The sequence below is a fragment of the Thalassophryne amazonica genome, unplaced genomic scaffold (genome assembly GCF_902500255.1).
Source record: "Thalassophryne amazonica unplaced genomic scaffold, fThaAma1.1, whole genome shotgun sequence".
Lineage (NCBI taxonomy): Eukaryota > Metazoa > Chordata > Actinopteri > Batrachoidiformes > Batrachoididae > Thalassophryne > Thalassophryne amazonica.
Genome location: NW_022986237.1, coordinates 818204 through 839346, shown reverse-complemented (window position 1 = coordinate 839346; position 21143 = coordinate 818204). Strand labels below are relative to the sequence as shown.

Below are 21143 nucleotides of genomic sequence, written 5' to 3'. Positions count from 1 at the left end.
GACAATGACTGAGCGAAGCGTAAATCAGCTGCAGCGCCAGATCCAGGTTAACTTGTGACGGTGTGTACTCACCACTGTAAGGACTTAACCGATTACCTTCAGGTAGGTTGTCCATTTTCTTTTAAATGTGTAAATAAGTGTGTGGATTGAACTAGCTACAGGAAGGGAGCAGCCCACAAGTTCACCTTTGAATGCAGTGTTGTCCAGCTTCTTTATGGCCTCCATAGCGTGCTCCACCTGCTCCATGTGAACAAAGGCGTAGCCCCTCACGATGTCACACTCCACCACCGGGCCAAACTCTTCAAACTTGGCCTTTAGCATCTCACTGGTCACACCTTCGCCGATGTTACCGACGTGCAGCTTGGTGGTGGCCTTGGGCTTCCCTTTGCTCATCTCCACGTTCATGCGCCAGCCGTTCAGATCTGACTGGTGCAGGTTGAGGATGGCCTCCTCGGCTTCAGACGTGTTGCTCATGTGCACAAAGCCGTAGTTTCGGACGACGTCGCATTCGGAGACGCTGCCGTACTTCTCGAAGGCTTTGCGCAGCTCCTCAGATGTGGTCGTGGTGGCGAGATTGCCAACAAAAATTTTCACCATGATGAAATCCTGCTTGGCTGGGTCCTGGAAGATAAGAGATTTGAGTGTTGCTACCTTCACAAACAAAACTGGGACTCACCCAGTCCAAAACCTCAACTTAAAGTAGCTTATGATGAGTTTGCTTCCTGGTGGACACCAAGGCTGAAGCTGCTTGTCATTTAGTCTTTGTTTTTTAATTAAGCAAAACAGAAAAATTCCATCTTATGAATCTGATTGTTGAGGCGACAAAGTTCCATACTGACAGATTTTGCATTGCAATAAGACTTTGTCAGTTTGGGCTAAAGAAAGCAGACATGGAAGACCATCAACCCAAAAACATGTCAAGAGTTTTTACTGTAAGAAAGTATTATAAAACCAGACTGATAACCTTATCATCATCTTAGAATAATTGCTGGTACGCATCTGTGTGTGTCTGTCACACAGACATTTCTGGACTCCATCTCAGCAGTGACCGGGCAGATCTGCTCAAAACATGGCACACGGGTTCGGCGAGCTAGGGGTGGAGCAGTGCGTACTACATTATCGTCGTGACTGGGCAGGCACCTTTAATGTTTTTGAGGTCAGAACAATACCAACTTTCCTCTATGGGACCCAGCTCAGCCAAATTTGGTACAAAGATTCAGCTCTGTGTTACCTGGTACGTGTCTGAATTGGGTTGCGAACGGGCCAGAACCCTGGAAGTTATCGGGATCTGAAAAATACTCCTCCCAAAAGGTAAAGTTTTCAACCTATCAATACTTCTACATTCTAAGGTCAAAATACAAAAACTATATTTATCTGTAAATCTGAGGTTCTGACCCACAGCATCATGAGTCCGTCTCTGGCAACTGTGCCAAACATTTCTACTTTAAACATTTTTACAAATCTCAGATTTATTTCCCTGAATGGTACATATGTCTGAAATAGGCAGGCCTCAAAAACTGAAAGAAATCAATGAGTGAGGGAAGCCACCAAACTCTGAAGGAGCTGCAGGTTTCTGGGATTGCTGTAATTCCTAAATGGTGCATACAGTATTTTTGTTAAACACCTTCAAAAAAGGGTATTTTCTTTGTTGATTAATAATCACTTTATTATTGCAGATGATTCTTTGTTATAGAGAGAGTTGTCACTGTATTCCTTTCTTCTGTTTTGCTCTAATAAAGTCAGAGGTCCAACTACGAGCTTTTTAACTGTAGCAGCTTTAAGATACGCCATTGAAGCCGGAATTACTGCAAAATACTGACAGAGAGAAATTACTTGGATTTAAATAGTATGGCTCACGTGTCGACTGCTTGGGTCAGATGACCTTTCACCTCTCCCACAATGCAGTGCGTCACCTGAGTGCGAGATAACTTATTCAAAAACAAAATCTGACAAGTTACTATCACAAACATCCACACAATATATATTTATTTGCACTTTGTGATGTCACAGCTTTGGAACACCGTAAGGCAAAACACTTAAAGACAAGCTGTTGGAAACTTTTTTTAAAGTACGGATCGTCGGATTCCATTGACGTCATTAATAAGTTATGACATTTTTTATTTTGGCGAAACGTGCCGTGAAGTGTCACAGCCGTGGGGAGTTTACTGACGAAGGAGCGTTTGAAAATACGTTGTTGTCCTCGCGTTTAAGCGACTAAAACGAGGAAGCTAACCGCTAAGCTAACTAGCGTCGTACTTGCTGACACGAACGGATTAATTTAGCCACCATCCGTTCCGACTGACTGCACCAAAATCAACCGCAAAACGCCTCCCGGCGTCGTTGCGACCACAAAAGTGGATTTTATGGCGTGATTCTTACCGCAAAAACAGGACAGGCTGCTGCGCTGACGAACGGAAATAAAAAGGCGCCGCAACACAACGTGACATGACGTCACTTCTTTTACTGGCCGTCCCGCTACGAAGCGGAGCATTACCGCCACCTACTGTTCCGGCGGTCTTCCATCGTTCCAGCATTTGGACAAATAGTACATAAAAGCGCACATAAAAAGTTAAAATCCTTAATAACAATTAAAACCATAGTAATGCTAATTACGCAATTAGTACATAAAACACCCATCCAAAGTTAAGATAATAATAGTTAAAAAAAAACAAAAAAAACATAAAATGCAATTGCTACAATAGCACATAAAAGCACACCACCAAAGCTAACAACCATAACAATACCTAAAATCCATAATAATACCAATCATACCCATCTTTAACAATACTGACAGTGGGCAAGTTACCGACGTGGTGAGATTAACTGTTTCAAAAGGTGGTTCTACTGCTAAAAGCATTCTTTCTGATGCTCAGTCTTGACCTAATAACCTTTAACACAATCAAGTGGCCACTCAGACCAGTGTAATCTTTACATTGGAAAAATGGACTGCAATCAACATTTTCGTGGCAGTTTAATTTTCTTCTAAGTCATTCTGCGTCATTTGACATTTAACGTGTTGATGGTCTACTAATTTATGACTCACTTCCTGTATTTCTAAATCAAAAACATCAAATCAAGAATAAAAATGATTAAGAGCATTTGCAATGTCTTTTTTAATTTTCAAAAATTGTGTCTCTTACTTACATTTTTATTTATAATGACAGGAGGACACCACGCCTGTCACAGGATTCAATCCAGCCAGAACCCAAGGGGAACGTGCAGGAAAGACGAGATGGACACAGGAGATTCAGCGCTGACCCAAAACCTCAGTCTCAGCTGGAGCAGATCCTGTATTTGAACCGATGCTCCTTCCCAGCTAGCCTCCCGCCCTGGACACCAGCATGACCTCACAAAATTTCCTGTACATTTGGTTTGTAAATTGTGGCGGCAGCATGGCCCGAGCAGAGGGTCGCCCCTGTGAGTCTGGTCTGCTTGAGGTTTCTTCCTCATATCATCAGAGGGACTTTTTCCTTACCATGTGTTTTAAGTGCTTAATGACCAGATGTATGTTACTTCATGAATAAATCCAATTTTAAATCACATCCACATGAAGCAGTTTAATAAACTTCATTTAAAGGCACATTTATCAGTTGGTTTCAGTTTAAACTGGTATCCAAATCAATTCAAATCTTAACGATTTTAACAAGAGTCATTAGGATATGACATGTCCCCCAGTGTCCCCACAAATCAGGAACACAACGTGTTGGGGGGGTGTTCACCCAAGTACACACTCATACTAAGTATCAATGAAACTGGTCAAGTGGTTCTTGAGATATTGTGCTAATATGAGCAGCAATGAGAAGACTGAGGTTCAAACACCTTGTCTTCCGATTGTGGGGTTTGATATCCTCCATGGAAAACTACACACATGTCAGGAACACACTTCAGAGCTGTAACAAGATCTCCCCCAAGGGAAAATTCTTCTGGAACTCACAATTAGGTGATACAAACGGGCATAAAACATGTCTGTGCCCCTTCCAGTCAGTGGCGGTTCTACACTGAAGTACTACCCAGGCAAGACCCCCCCCCCAGTGCCCCCCCCCCCCGCCCCGCCAAATAACAACAAAAAAAACAGACAAAATTTTGCACAAACAGCCATTTTTTTCTTATTTTAAATATTTTAGAAATGCCCCTGAAATTGCAACTGACATCTAAAGTCTGCAGGCTCCAATATAACTCAAAACATCCATGAATTTCACATTTGAATGAACACGTCCACACATGCTAAATGTCTGTCATTAGATACTATCTTAATCTGTCTTTTAGGGAGAAAAGATGAGCTCTTTTATTAAGGTGCATATTTGTCTCAACATTCAGCTTGATGTTTGTAAAACCACCTAAAACAGTTCTGCACTTTTAAAGGTTTAACATGGTCTCATCATTTTCCTACTTATTTCTGTCTGCTGTAGATGTCCATGATTCTGCAGCGCTGACTTTGACTTTCCTTCTTTCCTTTGTTTCATGGTTACAGTTTCTGATGAGACTCCATCCATTTCGGAGTCCTTGTGATATTTGTTTGTTTCCTGTTTGTAGGTGACCGTTATCTGATCTCACAGCCGTCACATGACGGAGGCTCGGCTCCGCACCGTGGAAAATTCTACAGCTAACCAGGCCCCTGTAGTCGGTGCGGACCAAGGTAGCTTAGCCGCCGTTAGTTCCCCCCTGGCAGATCCCGAGCAGCCGGGAAAGCAGGCTGACTGGGTGACTGTGAGGAGGAAGCGTAGCCCTAAACAGAAGCCCCGTGTACACCGCCAACCCGTTCACATCTCTAACCGTTTTTCCCCACTCGACGATACACCCGCCGAGGATCAAACTCTGGTTATTGGCGACTCTGTTTTGAGAAATGTGAAGTTAGCGACACCAGCAACCATAGTCAATTGTCTTCCGGGGGCCAGAGCAGGCGACATCGAAGGACATTTGAAATTGCTGGCTAAGGCTAAGCGTAAATTTGGTAAGATTGTAATTCACTTCGGCAGTAATGACACCCGGTTACGCCAATCGGAGGTCACTAAAATTAACATTAAATCGGTGTGTAACTTTGCAAAAACAATGTCGGACTCTGTAGTTTTCTCTGGGCCCCTCCCCAATCAGACCGGGAGTGACATGTTTAGTCGCATGTTCTCCTTGAATTGCTGGCTGTCTGAGTGGTGTCCAAAAAATAAGGTGGGCTTCATTGATAATTGGCAAAGCTTCTGGGGAAAACCTGGTCTTGTTAGGAGAGACGGCATCCATCCCACTTTAGAGGGAGCAGCTCTCATTTCTAGAAATCTGGCCAATTTTTTGGGATCCTCCAAACTGTGACTATCCAGCGTTGGGACCAGGAGGCAGAGCTGTGGTCTTATACACCTCTCTGCAGCTTCTCTCCCCCTGCCATCCCCTCATTACCCCATCCCCGTAGAGACGGTGCCTGCTCCCAGACCACCAATAACCAGCAAAAATCTATTTAAGCATAAAAATTCAAAAAGAAAAAATAATATAGCACCTTCAATTGCACCACAGACTAAAACAGTTAAATGTGGTCTATTAAACATTAGGTCTCTCTCTTCTAAGTCCCTGTTGGTAAATGATATAATTGATCAACGTATTGATTTATTCTGCCTAACAGAAACCTGGTTACAGCAGGATGAATATGTTAGTTTAAATGAGTCAACACCCCCGAGTCACACTAACTGTCAGAATGCTCATAGCACGGGCCGAGGAGGAGGATTAGCAGCAATCTTCCATTCCAGCTTATTAATTAATCAAAAACCCAGACAGAGCTTTAATTCATTTGAAAGCTTGACTCTTAGTCTTGTCCATCCAAATTGGAAGTCCCAAAAAACAGTTTTATTTGTTGTTATCTATCGTCCACCTGGTCGTTACTGTGAGTTTCTCTGTGAACTTTCAGACCTTTTGTCTGACTTAGTGCTTAGCTCAGATAAGATAATTATAGTGGGCGATTTTAACATCCACACAGATGCTGAGAATGACAGCCTCAACACTGCATTTAATCTATTATTAGACTCTATCGGCTTTGCTCAAAAAGTAAATGAGTCCACCCACCACTTTAATCATATTTTAGATCTTGTTCTGACTTATGGTATGGAAATAGAAGACTTAACAGTATTCCCTGAAAACTCCCTTCTGTCTGATCATTTTTTAATAACATTTACATTTACTCTGATGGACTACCCAGCAGTGGGGAATAAGTTTCATTACACTAGAAGTCTTTCAGAAAGCGCTGTAACTAGGTTTAAGGATATGATTCCTTCTTTATGTTCTCTAATGTCATATACCAACACAGAGCAGAGTAGCTACCTAAACTCTGTAAGTGAGATAGAGTATCTCATCAATAGTTTTACATCCTCATTGAAGACAACTTTGGATGCTGTAGCTCCTCTGAAAAAGAGAGCTTTAAATCAGAAGTGTCTGACTCCGTGGTATAACTCACAAACTCATAGCTTAAAGCAGATAACCCGTAAGTTGGAGAGGAAATGGCGTCTCACTAATTTAGAAGATCTTCACTTAGCCTGGAAAAAGAGTTTGTTGCTCTATAAAAAAGCCCTCCGTAAAGCTAGGACATCTTTCTACTCATCACTAATTGAAGAAAATAAGAACAACCCCAGGTTTCTTTTCAGCACTGTAGCCAGGCTGACAAAGAGTCAGAGCTCTATTGAGCTGAGTATTCCATTAACTTTAACTAGTAATGACTTCATGACTTTCTTTGCTAACAAAATTTTGACTATTAGAGAAAAAATTACTCATAACCATCCCAAAGACGTATCGTTATCTTTGGCTGCTTTCAGTGATGCCGGTATTTGGTTAGACTCTTTCTCTCCGATTGTTCTGTCTGAGTTATTTTCATTAGTTACTTCATCCAAACCATCAACATGTTTATTAGACCCCATTCCTACGAGGCTGCTCAAGGAAGCCCTACCATTATTTAATGCTTCGATCTTAAATATGATCAATCTATCTTTGTTAGTTGGTTATGTACCACAGGCTTTTAAGGTGGCAGTAATTAAACCATTACTTAAAAAGCCATCACTTGACCCAGCTATCTTAGCTAATTATAGGCCAATCTCCAACCTTCCTTTTCTCTCAAAGATTCTTGAAAGGGTAGTTGTAAAACAGCTAACTGATCACCTGCAGAGGAATGGTCTATTTGAAGAGTTTCAGTCAGGTTTTAGAATTCATCATAGTACAGAAACAGCATTAGTGAAGGTTACAAATGATCTTCTTATGGCCTCAGACAGTGGACTCATCTCTGTGCTTGTTCTGTTAGACCTCAGTGCTGCTTTTGATACTGTTGACCATAAAATTTTATTACAGAGATTAGAGCATGCCATAGGTATTAAAGGCACTGCGCTGCGGTGGTTTGAATCATATTTGTCTAATAGATTACAGTTTGTTCATGTAAATGGGGAATCTTCTTCACAGACTGAAGTTAATTATGGAGTTCCACAAGGTTCTGTGCTAGGACCAATTTTATTCACTTTATACATGCTTCCCTTAGGCAGTATTATTAGACGGTATTGCTTAAATTTTCATTGTTACGCAGATGATACCCAGCTTTATCTATCCATGAAGCCAGAGGATACACACCAATTAGCTAAACTGCAGGATTGCCTTACAGACATAAAGACATGGATGACCTCTAATTTCCTGCTTTTAAACTCAGATAAAACTGAAGTTATTGTACTTGGCCCCACAAATCTTAGAAGCATGGTGTCTAACCAGATCGTTACTCTGGATGGCATTACCCTGACCTCTAGTAATACTGTGAGAAATCTTGGAGTCATTTTTGATCAGGATATGTCATTCAAAGCGCATATTAAACAAATATGTAGGACTGCCTTTTTGCATTTACGCAATATCTCTAAAATCAGAAAGGTCTTGTCTCAGAGTGATGCTGAAAAACTAATTCATGCATTTATTTCCTCTAGGCTGGACTATTGTAATTCATTATTATCAGGTTGTCCTAAAAGTTCCCTAAAAAGCCTTCAGTTAATTCAAAATGCTGCAGCTAGAGTACTGACGGGGACTAGAAGGAGAGAGCATATCTCACCCATATTGGCCTCTCTTCATTGGCTTCCTGTTAATTCTAGAATAGAATTTAAAATTCTTCTTCTTACTTATAAGGTTTTGAATAATCAGGTCCCATCTTATCTTAGGGACCTCGTAGTACCATATTACCCCATTAGAGCGCTTCGCTCTCAGACTGCGGGCTTACTTGTAGTTCCTAGGGTTTGTAAGAGTAGAATGGGAGGCAGAGCCTTCAGCTTTCAGGCTCCTCTCCTGTGGAACCAGCTCCCAATTCAGATCAGGGAGACAGACACCCTCTCTACTTTTAAGATTAGGCTTAAAACTTTCCTTTTTGCTAAAGCTTATAGTTAGGGCTGGATCAGGTGACCCTGGACCATCCCTTGGTTATGTTGCTTTAGACGTAGACTGTGGGGGGTTCCCATGATGCACTGTTTCTTTCTCTTTTTGCTCTGTATGCACCACTCTGCATTTAATCATTAGTGATTGATCTCTGCTCCCCTCCGCAGCATGTCTTTTTCCTGGTTCTCTCCCTCAGCCCCAACCAGTCTCAGCAGAAGACTGCCCCTCCCTGAGCCTGGTTCTGCTGGAGGTTTCTTCCTGTTAAAAGGGAGTTTTTCCTTCCCACTGTAGCCAAGTGCTTGCTCACAGGGGGTCGTTTTGACCGTTGGGGTTTTTCATATTTATTGTATGGCCTTGCCTTACAATATAAAGCGCCTTGGGGCAACTGTTTGTTGTGATTTGGTGCTATATAAGAAAAAAGTTGATTGATTGATTGACCAGTGACGACGCAGAAAGCAGAATGAAATCAGAGGAAGGAACTCAAATCTGACATCAAATCATTTGATTTGGCACATTCACACTCTGCTACATTCACTTAATCTAGTTCTGTAAAGTGGCCCAACATACCTCAGTTGTTTACATATTAAACAGAATATACTGTAAAATACAATATAATTAATTGTATATGTTGTTAAATTAGCTATTTATTTTGTTAAATAACCAGGTTATGTGGTGAGGGTTAACAAAACATTAGATTAAGTACATATACAGTGGGGTAAAAAAGTATTTTGTCAGTCCCTGATTGTACAAGTTCTCCTACTTAGAAAGATGAGAGAGGTCTGTAATTTTCATCATAGGTACACTTCAACTATGAGAGACAAAATGAGAAAGAAAAAAAAAAATCCAGGAAATCACATTGTAGGATTTTTAAAGAACTTATTTGTAAATTATGGTGGAAAATAAGTATTTGATCACCCACAAACAAGCAAGATTTCTGGCTCTCACAGACCTGTAACTTCTTTAAGAAGCTCTTCTGTCCTCCACCTGTTACCTGTATTAATGGCACCTGTTGGAACTCGTTATCTTTATAAAAGACACCTGTCCACAGCCTCAAACAGTCAGACTCCAAACTCAACCATGGCCAAGACCAAAGAGCTGTCAAAGGACACCAGGAAGAACATTGTAGATGTGCACCAGGCTGGGAAGAGTGAATCTACAATAGTCAAGCAGGTTGGTGTGAATAAATCAACTGTGGGAGCAATTGTAAGAAAATGGAAGACATACAAGACCATTGATAATCTCCCTCGATCTGGGTCTCCACGCAAGATGTCATCCCGTGGGGTCAAAATGATCATGAGAACAGTGAACAAAAATCCCAGAACTACACAGAGGGACCTGATGAATGACCTGCAGAGAGCTGGGACCAAAGTAACAAAGGCTACACACTACACAGAGAGGGACTCAAATCCTGCAGTGCCAGGCATGTCCCCCTGCTTAAGACAGTACATGTCCAGTCCCATCTGAAGTTTGACAGAGAGCATATGGATGATCCAGAAGAGGATTTGGAGAATATCATGCGGTCAGATGAAACCAAAATAGAACTTTTTGGTAAAAACTCAACTAGTCATGTTTAGAGGAAGAATACTGAGTTGCATCCCAAGAACACCATATCTACTGTGAAGCATGGAAACATCATGCTTTGGGGCTGTTTTTCTACAAAGGGGACAGGACGACTGATCCGTGTTAAGGGAAGAATGAACGTGGCCATGTATCATGAGACTTTAAGCCAAAACCTCCTTCCATCAGTGAGAGCATTGAAGATGCAAAGTGACTGGGTCTTCCAGCATGAAACACACCACTCAGGCAACAAAGGAGTGGCTCCATAAAAACCATTTCAAGGTCCTGGAGTGGCCGAGCCAGTCTCCAGACCTCAACCTCATAGAAAATTTGTTGAGGGAGTTGAAAGGCCGTGTTGCCCAGCGACAGCCCCAAAACATCACTGCTCGAGAGGAGATTACAAATAAATTCTTTAAAAATCCTACAGTGTGATTTCCTGGATTTTTTTTTCTCATTTTGTCTCTCACAGTTGAAGTGCACCTATGATGAAAACTACAGACCTCTAACCCTAAGTAGGAGAAAATGCACAATCAGGGACTAAATACTTTTTTGCCCCACTGTATGTTGTAATTTGTTAAAGTGTACACATCATCACACAGGCACTCAAAAAACAAGGTCAGATTCAAGTCACTTCAGCTCGTAATGTGAACGCAGCTCAATTTCTAAACCCTCAGTTAGCAGACTCTCCTTCTGCAAACTCTTTTATTCCACGAGTGGGCAGTTTGTCCTCTCTGGTGACATTCGAACACTCTGTCTGTTCACTTTCAAACGCCTGTTCTGGGCGCAGAGTTTTGGTTCTGTCCTGCGTCCTAAGTGGACTTTGCCACCGGACAGCAGGATCCTGCTGAGTGGAACAGCGGAGAAACGGGAGCACTGCAGGATGATCCGTCCGGAATCAAAGACAACCACAGAAAAGAGCCGCCGAACCTTTTACACTGCTTCTGTTCTGTGCAGCTCAGCAAGCTGGGGCGCTTGCAGCTGCAGGGAGGGGGCGCCAATGTGCTAATTCCCCACACAGTGATATGATCATCCTTTTGTGGCGCAGGTGATGATTATTATCATTATTTTTATTTTTAACCCCTTAAGCCCTAGAGCCTATTTCACCAAAATCACATACACATACATTAGGATTCATTTTTCAGCTTGTACAAGTTTAAAAAATGCAAAGGTTTGGATCAGCTAAAAGACAGGTCCTGGGGGATGCTGTGGATGCAAAAAAAATAAAAAAATTGAAAGTAAATAATACTTGGTAGAAGTAAATGAGGTTTTTTTCCTCAAAAAATGAATTTTATTCTTTATTTGCTTGGTGTTCCAGCTGTGGTTAGTTGATATGTGATTGAAGTGGATACCTTTGTAGAGGAGACTTCGCTTGACATTTTGATGTATAATCAGTGTACGAGGGTAGGCTGAAAAGTTCTAAGGCTGACTATGATGCAGCTGTCGAATTGAACAAATTCAGGGTTATTTTTCTACATAGTCTCCCTGTAACTCCACACACTTCTTCCCGCGGTGCTTGAGTTCTTCGATTCCCTTGGTATATAAGCTTTCATCTTGAGAGTCAAAATAGTCCTCAGCGGCAGCCATCACCTCATCATTGCTCCGATAGTGCTTACCAGCCAAGTTTTTTTCAGGTTTGGGAACAGATGAAAGTCCGAGGGTGCCAAGTCAAGGGGAGTATGGTGGGTGATCTACCAGTTCGAATCCACACTCATGGATAGTGGCCATGGCCACTGTTGACTTGTGAGCTGGGGCATTGTCTTGATGGAACAACACCCCTTTTGTCAGCTTTCCTGGTTGCTTCTTTTTGATAGCCTCGCGTAACTGTACACAATACCCTTGGCATCCCAGAAAACTGAAACCATGACCTTCCCCGCAAACGAAACGACCTTGGCCTTCTTTGGAGGTGGTGACCTTGGGTGTTTCCACTGCATTGATTGTTTTTTTGTCTCTGGTTCAAAGTGGTGAACCCAACACTCATCCTGGGTAAGAAAACGATCCATGTAATTGGCTGGATCCTCTTCAAATTGTGTCAATGACTAGCCTGGTGCGTTTCTGATCAGGTGTCAGAAGACGTGGCACCCACCAAGCTGACACCTTTGACATTCCAAGTTCTTCATGCAGAATGTGTTCAGTTCTCTCACGGGATATTCCCACAGCATCTGCTAGCTGATTAATCGTCGATCGTCTGTCATCCATCACCATTTCATGAACAAGGTCAATGTTTTTCTGGGTTGTGGCTGTTGCAGGCCGCCCAGACCTTGGGTCGTCTTCAAGGCTCTCTCTGCCCCTCTTAAATTCAGCTGCCCACTTCTGCACTGTAGATATGGAGGGAGCTTCATCCCCTAATGTAGCAACCATATCCGCATGAATGTCCTTGGGCTTTAACCCCTTCTTATGCAGGTACTTAATCACACCACGATGCCAGATTTTGTCCATTTTTGCCATTTCCCTCTACCACGAACTTTCAAACTTGGCTATGAACCACAAACTACCTCACAACCTGGAAGAAAAAAAACACAGTTAGTCATCAGAAGAGTTAACTTAATGCATGCCAAGTTTGATTGAAACTTAGAACTTTTCAGCCTACCCTTGTATGTTGGTGTCAGCATTGGTTAGTTATGAGTGTTCAAATGTTCCAAATTTGGGGACTCTAGGGTTCAAGAGGTGAAGTGTTTGTGCTGCCCCCTGTGTGTCACCCCGGCAGCTGCCTGCTTCACCTGCATCAAAAACCACATCTGCTTCCAGTTTTGCATTTCAAATAAAATCAGAGAACTTCAGTTTAAAATACTACACATTTATCCTTGTAATAACGCAATTTCCAGGGTCACTGACTTGGATGATAAATGGACCTTTTGTGGGTTTGAATCAGAGACAGTTTCACATTTATTTTGTCTTTGCTCTGTGTCAGCTACGTTTTAGAGAGATCGATGAAAAAACTGGACATGTCATCATCACAGTTAGTGTGAAGGACGTTATTACAAGGTTTGTAGGTAATAAGAAGCCCTTTTCCTTTGGAATTCATCTTATGTTGCTCACTGGCAAATCTGACTTGTGCAAAATGAGAAACTCCAAATCCCTTCTGAGTTTTCAAATATTTCTGGCAGAATTTAATTTGTACACAAATACTTTGGAGCTAACACATGATAAGAAAAGTGACTACAGACTGGTCATTTATCATGAATAAACCCGAGAGGAGGAGTTTACTCTGTGCCGTTTACACTTCTTTCTTCTTTTTTTACTGATAAGACTTGATAAATCCTCAGTCACATCATATTTGCATTTTATTTGTATATCGAAATCTCAATAAACGATCTAAAAAAAAGTCTATGCGCCTGATGCGTATCGGTCACGTGACTTCTGAGAAACAACACAGGCTTCAGTCACTGCAGGACTCGACACAAGCTTCAGGATTTCGACACTCAGTTCAATCTGCGCCAAGATTAGTTCATACAAGAACACGCCAAACTGGGTTTTTATTAAAATCGCCGAATCGTCAAGGGGGCGTTTTTTTCACACATAAATGTAAGTTTGTTGGAGTAATTTGCTCTTTGAGTAAATGTGTTTGTCTGCGGTCCGACAGCGAACAGAAACTCTCCACCGACACACGAAATAAACCGAGGAACCAACATTTAGCACTTAATAACGACACCCACAACTTAAAAAAACAATCATTTACCTGATCACCAACAGCAGCAGACGGCAGGAAAAAAGTGAAAATAAAACAAACCACCTCAGGTTATGTCAGCGGCGCCCCTAGTGCTCAGAGTGAGAACTACACGATAGGTCAGAGGTCAGTTATTCAAAAGATTGAAGTGTCCCAGGCTCGTTAATCCTGTAATCACGTAGTCATCGATGTTCTCTGTAGGACCTCGAGCTCGCCTGAAGAACAAACCATAGATGGACCAGAAGTTCTTTCTGGACTTCCACCACTTTCCTCTTCGTTATGGGGGTCATTCTGTGCCACTTGAACTCAATTTCAGGAATTTCCGCAGGTCACCCCTTCAGGTTTTGTAAGAATCATTCTTACATGTAAGTCTATATGACGTGAAAAAGACCAGCTTTTAATTCCTCTTAGTTTCGCTCATAGAGGCTTTTAATATTTGACCCTAAAAATGCTGTATGTAAACATTTGCCTTTTCTCCAACTTCAGGGGTTTATAATTTTACAATGGAACCACTGAGGAAGCTCATGTTGCACATATTTACTAAATGGTATCAGTATTTTTGCAAAAGATATCCTCTGGGATTAATCATTTGTGCACTTTAGGAGGCAAAAAAAAAGGCATTTTTGTCAAAATGGGGAAAATATGGTGAATCTGTAGGAGCTCTCCTGAAAATATCAAACAACTTAGAACTTTCTCATGTATTAACAGGTACACAGGTTGCCATGGTAACGCAGACTGGTAATGAATTAAGACAGTTTCATCCCAGTCTTTGAAGTGTTTGAAAACTGGCAATTTTCATCCCCTTATTTGACAATATGTCTAAAGATTGATTTATATAAACTCATTCAATGGACCAGAGGGAGGATTTTATCAAACGCTCATGGCTTCCTATTTGGAAACATTTTTATTCACAGCAACATTTTTGTTAATATTTTGTGTGTGTGTGTGTGTGTGTGTGTGTGTGTGTGTGTGTGTGTGAGAGACTGCACTGCCTGCTTTTATCTACAGCAGGGTTGGCCAAGTTCAGTCCTCGAGATCTACCTTCCTGACACTCTTAGTTGTCTCTCTGCTCCAACACACCTGAATCCAATTAAAGACTCGTTAGCAGACTTTTAATGAGCCTTTCATTGGATTCAGGTGTGTTGGAGCAGGGAGACAACTAAGAGTGTCAGGAAGGTAGATCTCGAGGACTGAACTTGACCACCCCTGATCTACAGCATGGACATGGTGAATTATTCACTATTTTCAACTAAAACTACTAAAACTCGGATGTCTTTAACCAGTTTGTTTGTGGGTCAGAGGAGAAAGTGTCCCAGACACTGATGAGAGGACGTAAACAGGAGAACATCACACCTATACTCCATAACCTTCAATGGCTCCCCATCACCTACAGAATCCATTTTAAGATTGCTCTCATCACCCACTAATGCATCCATGGCAATGCCCCCCGCTGACTGAAAGGCCTCCTCACTTCCCACACACCCTCCTGTTCATACAACACTAATCTTCTCCATCTCCCTCACACCAAACTTCACACCATGGGAGACAGGGCCTTCTGTTCAGCTGCTCCTCATATTTAGAACTCCGTTCTGACCACCAGAGGGCTCCACAAACTGTGGAAGCTTTTTAAAAAGCCTCAAGCCATACAACCCCAATTCCAATGAAGTTGGGACGTTGTGTAAAATGTAAATAAAAACAGAATACAATGATTTTCAAATCCTCTTCAACCTATATTCAATTGAATAAACCACAAAGACAAGATATTTAATGTTCAAACTGATAAACTTTATTGTTTTTGTGCAAATATTTGCTCATTTTGAAATGGATGCCTGCAACACGTTTCAAAAAAGCTGGGACAGTGGTATGTTTCCCACTGTGTTACATCACCTTTCCTTCTAACAACACTCAAGAAGCATTTTGGAACTGAGGACACTAATTGTTGAAGCTTTGTAGGTGGAATTCTTTCCCATTCTTGCTTGATGTACGACTTCAGTTGTTCAACAGTCCGGGGTCTCCTTTGTCGTATTTTGCGCTTCAAAATGTGCCACACATTTTCAATGGGCGACAGGTCTGGACTGCAGGCAGGTCAGTCTAGTACCTGCACTCTTTTGCTACGAAGCCATGCTGTTGTAACACGTGCAGAATGTGGCTTGGCATTGTCTTGCTGAAATAAGCAGGGACGTCCCTGAAAAAGACGTTGCTTGGATGGCAGCATGTGTTGCTCCAAAACCTGGATGTACCTTTCAGCATTGATGGTACCATCACAGATGTGTAAGTTGTCCATGTCATGGGCACTAACACACCCCCATACCATCACAGATGTGTAAGTTGTCCATGTCATGGGCACTAACACACCCCCATACCATCACAGATGTGTAAGTTGTCCATGTCATGGGCACTAACACACCCCCATACCATCACAGATGTGTAAGTTGTCCATGTCATGGGCACTAACACACCCCCATACCATCACAGATGTGTAAGTTGTCCATGCCATGGGCACTAACACACACCCATACCATCACAGATGTGTAAGTTGTCCATGCCATGGGCACTAACACACCCCCATACCATCACAGATGTGTAAGTTGTCCATGCCATGGGCACTAACACACCCCCATACCATCACAGATGTGTAAGTTGTCCATGCCATGGGCACTAACACACCCCCATACCATCACAGATGTGTAAGTTGTCCATGCCATGGGCACTAACACACCCCCATACCATCACAGATGTGTAAGTTGTCCATAGCATGGGCACTAACACACCCCCATACCATCACAGATGTGTAAGTTGTCCATAGCATGGGCACTAACACACCCCCATACCATCACAGATGGGTAAGTTGTCCATGCCATGGGCACTAACACACCCCCATACCATCACAGATGGGTAAGTTGTCCATGCCATGGGCACTAACACACCCCCATACCATCACAGATGTGTAAGTTGTCCATGCCATGGGCACTAACACACCCCCATACCATCACAGATGTGTAAGTTGTCCATGCCATGGGCACTAACACACCCCCATACCATCACAGATGTGTAAGTTGTCCATGCCATGGGCACTAACACACCCCCATACCATCACAGATGTGTAAGTTGTCCATATCATGGGCACTAACACACCCCCATACCATCACAGATGTGTAAGTTGTCCATGCCATGGGCACTAACACACCCCCATACCATCACAGATGTGTAAGTTGTCCATGCCATGGGCACTAACACACCCCCATACCATCACAGATGTGTAAGTTGTCCATGCCATGGGCACTAACACACCCCCATACCATCACAGATGTGTAAGTTGTCCATAGCATGGGCACTAACACACCCCCATACCATCACAGATGTGTAAGTTGTCCATAGCATGGGCACTAACACACCCCCATACCATCACAGATGGGTAAGTTGTCCATGCCATGGGCACTAACACACCCCCATACCATCACAGATGGGTAAGTTGTCCATGCCATGGGCACTAACACACCCCATACCATCACAGATGTGTAAGTTGTCCATGCCATGGGCACTAACACACCCCCATACCATCACAGATGTGTAAGTTGTCCATGCCATGGGCACTAACACACCCCCATACCATCACAGATGTGTAAGTTGTCCATGCCATGGGCACTAACACACCCCCATACCATCACAGATGTGTAAGTTGTCCATATCATGGGCACTAACACACCCCCATACCATCACAGATGTGTAAGTTGTCCATAGCATGGGCACTAACACACCCCCATACCATCACAGATGTGTAAGTTGTCCATATCATGGGCACTAACACACCCCCATACCATCACAGATGTGTAAGTTGTCCATATCATGGGCACTAACACACCCCCATACCATCACAGATGTGTAAGTTGTCCATGCCATGGGCACTAACACACCCCCATACCATCACAGATGTGTAAGTTGTCCATGCCATGGGCACTAACACACCCCCATACCATCACAGATGTGTAAGTTGTCCATAGCATGGGCACTAACACACCCCCATACCATCACAGATGGGTAAGTTGTCCATGCCATGGGCACTAACACACCCCCATACCATCACAGATGGGTAAGTTGTCCATATCATGGGCACTAACACACCCCCATACCATCACAGATGGGTAAGTTGTCCATATCATGGGCACTAACACACCCCCATACCATCACAGATGTGTAAGTTGTCCATGCCATGGGCACTAACACACCCCCATACCATCACAGATGTGTAAGTTGTCCATGCCATGGGCACTAACACACCCCCATACCATCACAGATGGGTAAGTTGTCCATGCCATGGGCACTAACACACCCCCATACCATCACAGATAACATCCCAACTTAGTCTTTTTATTCCATTTTCTATTCTATTTTATTATTTTATTTTGGTTTTATTCTATTCTGGTGACTGTTTTTATCTTAAGATTTTCTGTTTTTATTCTCTTATTTATCCTTGGTTTTATTTTTTCCTGTAGCACTTTGAGATTTTTCTTAATGAAAAGTGCATTATAAGTGAAACCTATTAATATTATCATGACATTGTTGAACGTGATGTCATTGAACGTCACATTACACTCATTTTGTGTAAAACAATCAGTTCTGTTGATTAATGTTTATTTTCTATTTTCTTTTATGAGTGGAATATTTATGGAATCACATGAATCTGAAATGGCCAGAAGTGTCTCACTGTGGAAAACTGAAAGCTTGATGTCATCGTCCTGCCTCTGGAACATGTTGTTAACAGTGTGGTGAGTTCAGGGACCGAGTGAGTTTTGACATTTTACTTACCTGTGTGTGGACACATATAAATAAATAAATACAGTATATAGATAGATAGATTTGTAATTTAAGTTTTTATTGATTTAAACATTTACCAAAACAAATATGAACAAACAGAAACAAACATAAGTAGAAACAAAGGCTGGTGCCCCCCCCTCACGTTCAGGGTAACCACACAATACAGGTTACAGTAAGACGGTTACAAAAACAAATATCTGCAATGAACTGGAGAGAAGAAAAAAAACCACCTTCAAGTATCACAGAGGTCTCATGTACCACTTTTAAGAGTGTCCCAAAAGTAAGGAAGTAAACTTTATTTATATGTATAGCACTTTTCACAGACCAGGGTCACAAAGTGCTTCACATGATAAAATCAATAAAGCTGTTCCATTCAATGTCCTCTTTCAGGTTGTTGAGCATGGCCTCATAAGAGGCCGAGTCCGCCACTGATTTAATCCAGTCCTTTATCTCAGGGGCACAGTGGTCTTCCAGTGTCTTCAGATAACTCTGGATGCTGTCACAAGACCGACTTTGGAAACATTCGGCATTTGAGATCTGTCTCCCAATAAACACAGTTCTGGGGTCTGAGGGACGTCTGATCCAGACCAGTCACTTAGAACTTCCAAGTCTTTAGTCCAAAAGGGTGAAACCAATGAACATTCCCAAAGGCAGTGTAAGTGTGTCCCCACTTCATCATGTCTGGTCAGATTGTGATCATAAATGAACTTCTGGCCTCCTTCACATATTTACCAAGTCTAACCATTTTTCATTTGTGTGCTCTATTCTTAAATCCCGCTGCCAACCAAGTTTAATATTTGATGATTCACCACTTAAACTATAGTTAAACACTTTATAGAGCTGAGAGGCAGTGTGGCAATCACGATTTTAATATAACCTAAAATTTAGAGGTCACACAGCGTCTCATCTGTAAGTATTTCCAGACGTTTGCTCTGCCTTCCAGTTGAAATGTACGAGTTTAATCCTCATAGGATATAAATTGTCCATCTTTATACAGATTTCCAATAATGCATATACCACGTGAATGCCACCGCCTCCAAAACACAGGTGTTTGACCAACACATACAGAGAGACACAGACTTCTGAGTATGATGTGAAGCTTTAATGTTTTATGAGCCTGTGACCAAACCTCACAGGAGTGAATAAGAACTGGGTTATCAGTCTTTTTACACAGTTTGTGTTTTGGATCAAATGGTGAACGGATATCTATTTCAATGTTTAACCAATCTTGTTTATTCTCAATCTCCTCCCAGTATTTATCTCATTTAGCCATTTCAGATGACAAGCAGTAAAGGTTTGAATCTGGAAGTCCCAGCTCGCCTTTCTCTCTAGGAGCTTAGAATTTATCTAGTTTTATTCTCGCTCTTTTACCCCCCCAACAAGAACTGTTTAATCAGTTTTTCAGACCTTTTAAAAACATCCAAGGGGCCTGTAATGGGTAACATCATAACCACATCATTAAACTGAGGGCTGTAATCATTTTAATAATATGAATCTGCCCCACAATGTCAGTATCAGTGTTTCCCACTTTTCAAAGTTTTAATTTTTGACAACACTGAGTTGAGATTTAGTAAGGGTAATTCCTCCAAATCTTGACATAATGTAATCCCCAAATATTTCATGCTTTTAGGTTTCCACTTAAATTTGAATTTTTCCACCATATGTGAATAACAAAGACCCGACAATGGCACGGCCTCAGACTTAGTCCAGTTAATTGTGCAACCCAAAAACTTTGACTCTATGGTGTCCATTAAATGTGGTAAAGATGTAAGCAGATTAAGTGTTAAAATATCATCTGCATAAAAAAAACAGTTTGTGTTCTTGTTGATCCCTGAATATCCCTTTGAGACCTTTGTTGGTTCTAATGCTCACTGCTAAAGTTTCTATAAAAATAACAACAAAGGGCTGAGAGAACACCACTTGTCGGGTCCCACGTCATAGACCAAAAAAAGGTGAAGTAACCCCATTGGTTATATCTGCAGCCTTTGGATCTTTATATAGTATTTTAATCCAATTAATAAATTGTGGTCCAAAGCCAAAGTTTGACAAAGCTGAGAAAAGAAAGCCCCACTCAACTTTATCAAAGACCTTCTCCGCGTCTAAGGAGAGGGCAGCTACAGCCTCATCTTTTGACTGACTCAACCACATCAGATGCAACAGTTTCCTAATGTATCAGATGAAGAACGGTTTTTCATAAATCCTGTCTGATTCGGATGTATAATGCTGGGAAGGAACCATTGTAAGCGAAAGGCCAGCACCTTAGTGAGTATCTTACAATCCAAGTTCAACAAGCTGACTGGCCTATAATCTGATGGGTCTGTACTATCCCTATCTTTTTTGGAATCAGAGAGATCAATGCTTCATTAAATGTGGGAGCAATTTGGCCTCTCTCAAAAGCCTCTTGATACACTTTCTGCCAAATATGGGCAAGAATATCTATATACTCTTTATAATACTCTGCAGGAATACCATCATGACCAGGGGATTTTCCAGCCTTCATGACAGAGATCAGCTTTCTAAGTTCCACTTCTGTTATTGGCGCTTCTAACCATTCCACGTGTTCCTGAAGTGACGTAGAGATAGACAGATTTGAAGATTTCGATTGCATTTAGGTTCATAAATATTCACGAGGAAAGTTTTAAAGGCTGCGTCACTGATGACAGTCTGGACTGAACGCAACCCGATTGGTCGTACGCGCCTCATGTGGGACCACAGAGTGGTCGTCACGTGCGCGGAGCCGGAG

General features: G+C 42.0%; 1 protein-coding gene and 2 long non-coding RNA genes across 3 annotated transcripts; all 3 read right to left on the bottom strand.

The window, feature by feature from the left end:
* Positions 1-53: 53 nt before the first annotated feature.
* On the bottom strand, positions 54-2442 carry LOC117505707 (RNA-binding protein 4.1-like). Its single transcript, XM_034165264.1, has 2 exons — positions 2380-2442; positions 54-621 (listed from the first exon to the last, which is right to left on the bottom strand). Exon 2 carries the CDS (start codon positions 595-597, stop codon positions 85-87), a length of 513 nt encoding a protein of 170 aa, XP_034021155.1. The 5' UTR covers positions 598-621; positions 2380-2442; the 3' UTR covers positions 54-84.
* A 7876-nt stretch (positions 2443-10318) lies between these two features.
* Positions 10319-21137, bottom strand: LOC117505712. Its single transcript, XR_004559232.1, has 3 exons — positions 20986-21137; positions 20535-20537; positions 10319-10331 (listed from the first exon to the last, which is right to left on the bottom strand). It is a non-coding gene; the product is annotated as an uncharacterized LOC117505712 (long non-coding RNA).
* LOC117505711 lies at positions 12363-13668 on the bottom strand. The gene is made up of 3 exons (XR_004559231.1): positions 13598-13668; positions 12509-12638; positions 12363-12421 (listed from the first exon to the last, which is right to left on the bottom strand). It is a non-coding gene; the product is annotated as an uncharacterized LOC117505711 (long non-coding RNA).
* Positions 21138-21143: the final 6 nt, after the last annotated feature.

Coding starts and splice junctions, on each gene's coding strand:
- LOC117505707 (XM_034165264.1), bottom strand. CDS start 597: ATGGTGAAAATTTTTGTTGGCAATCTCGCCACCACGACCACATCTGAG.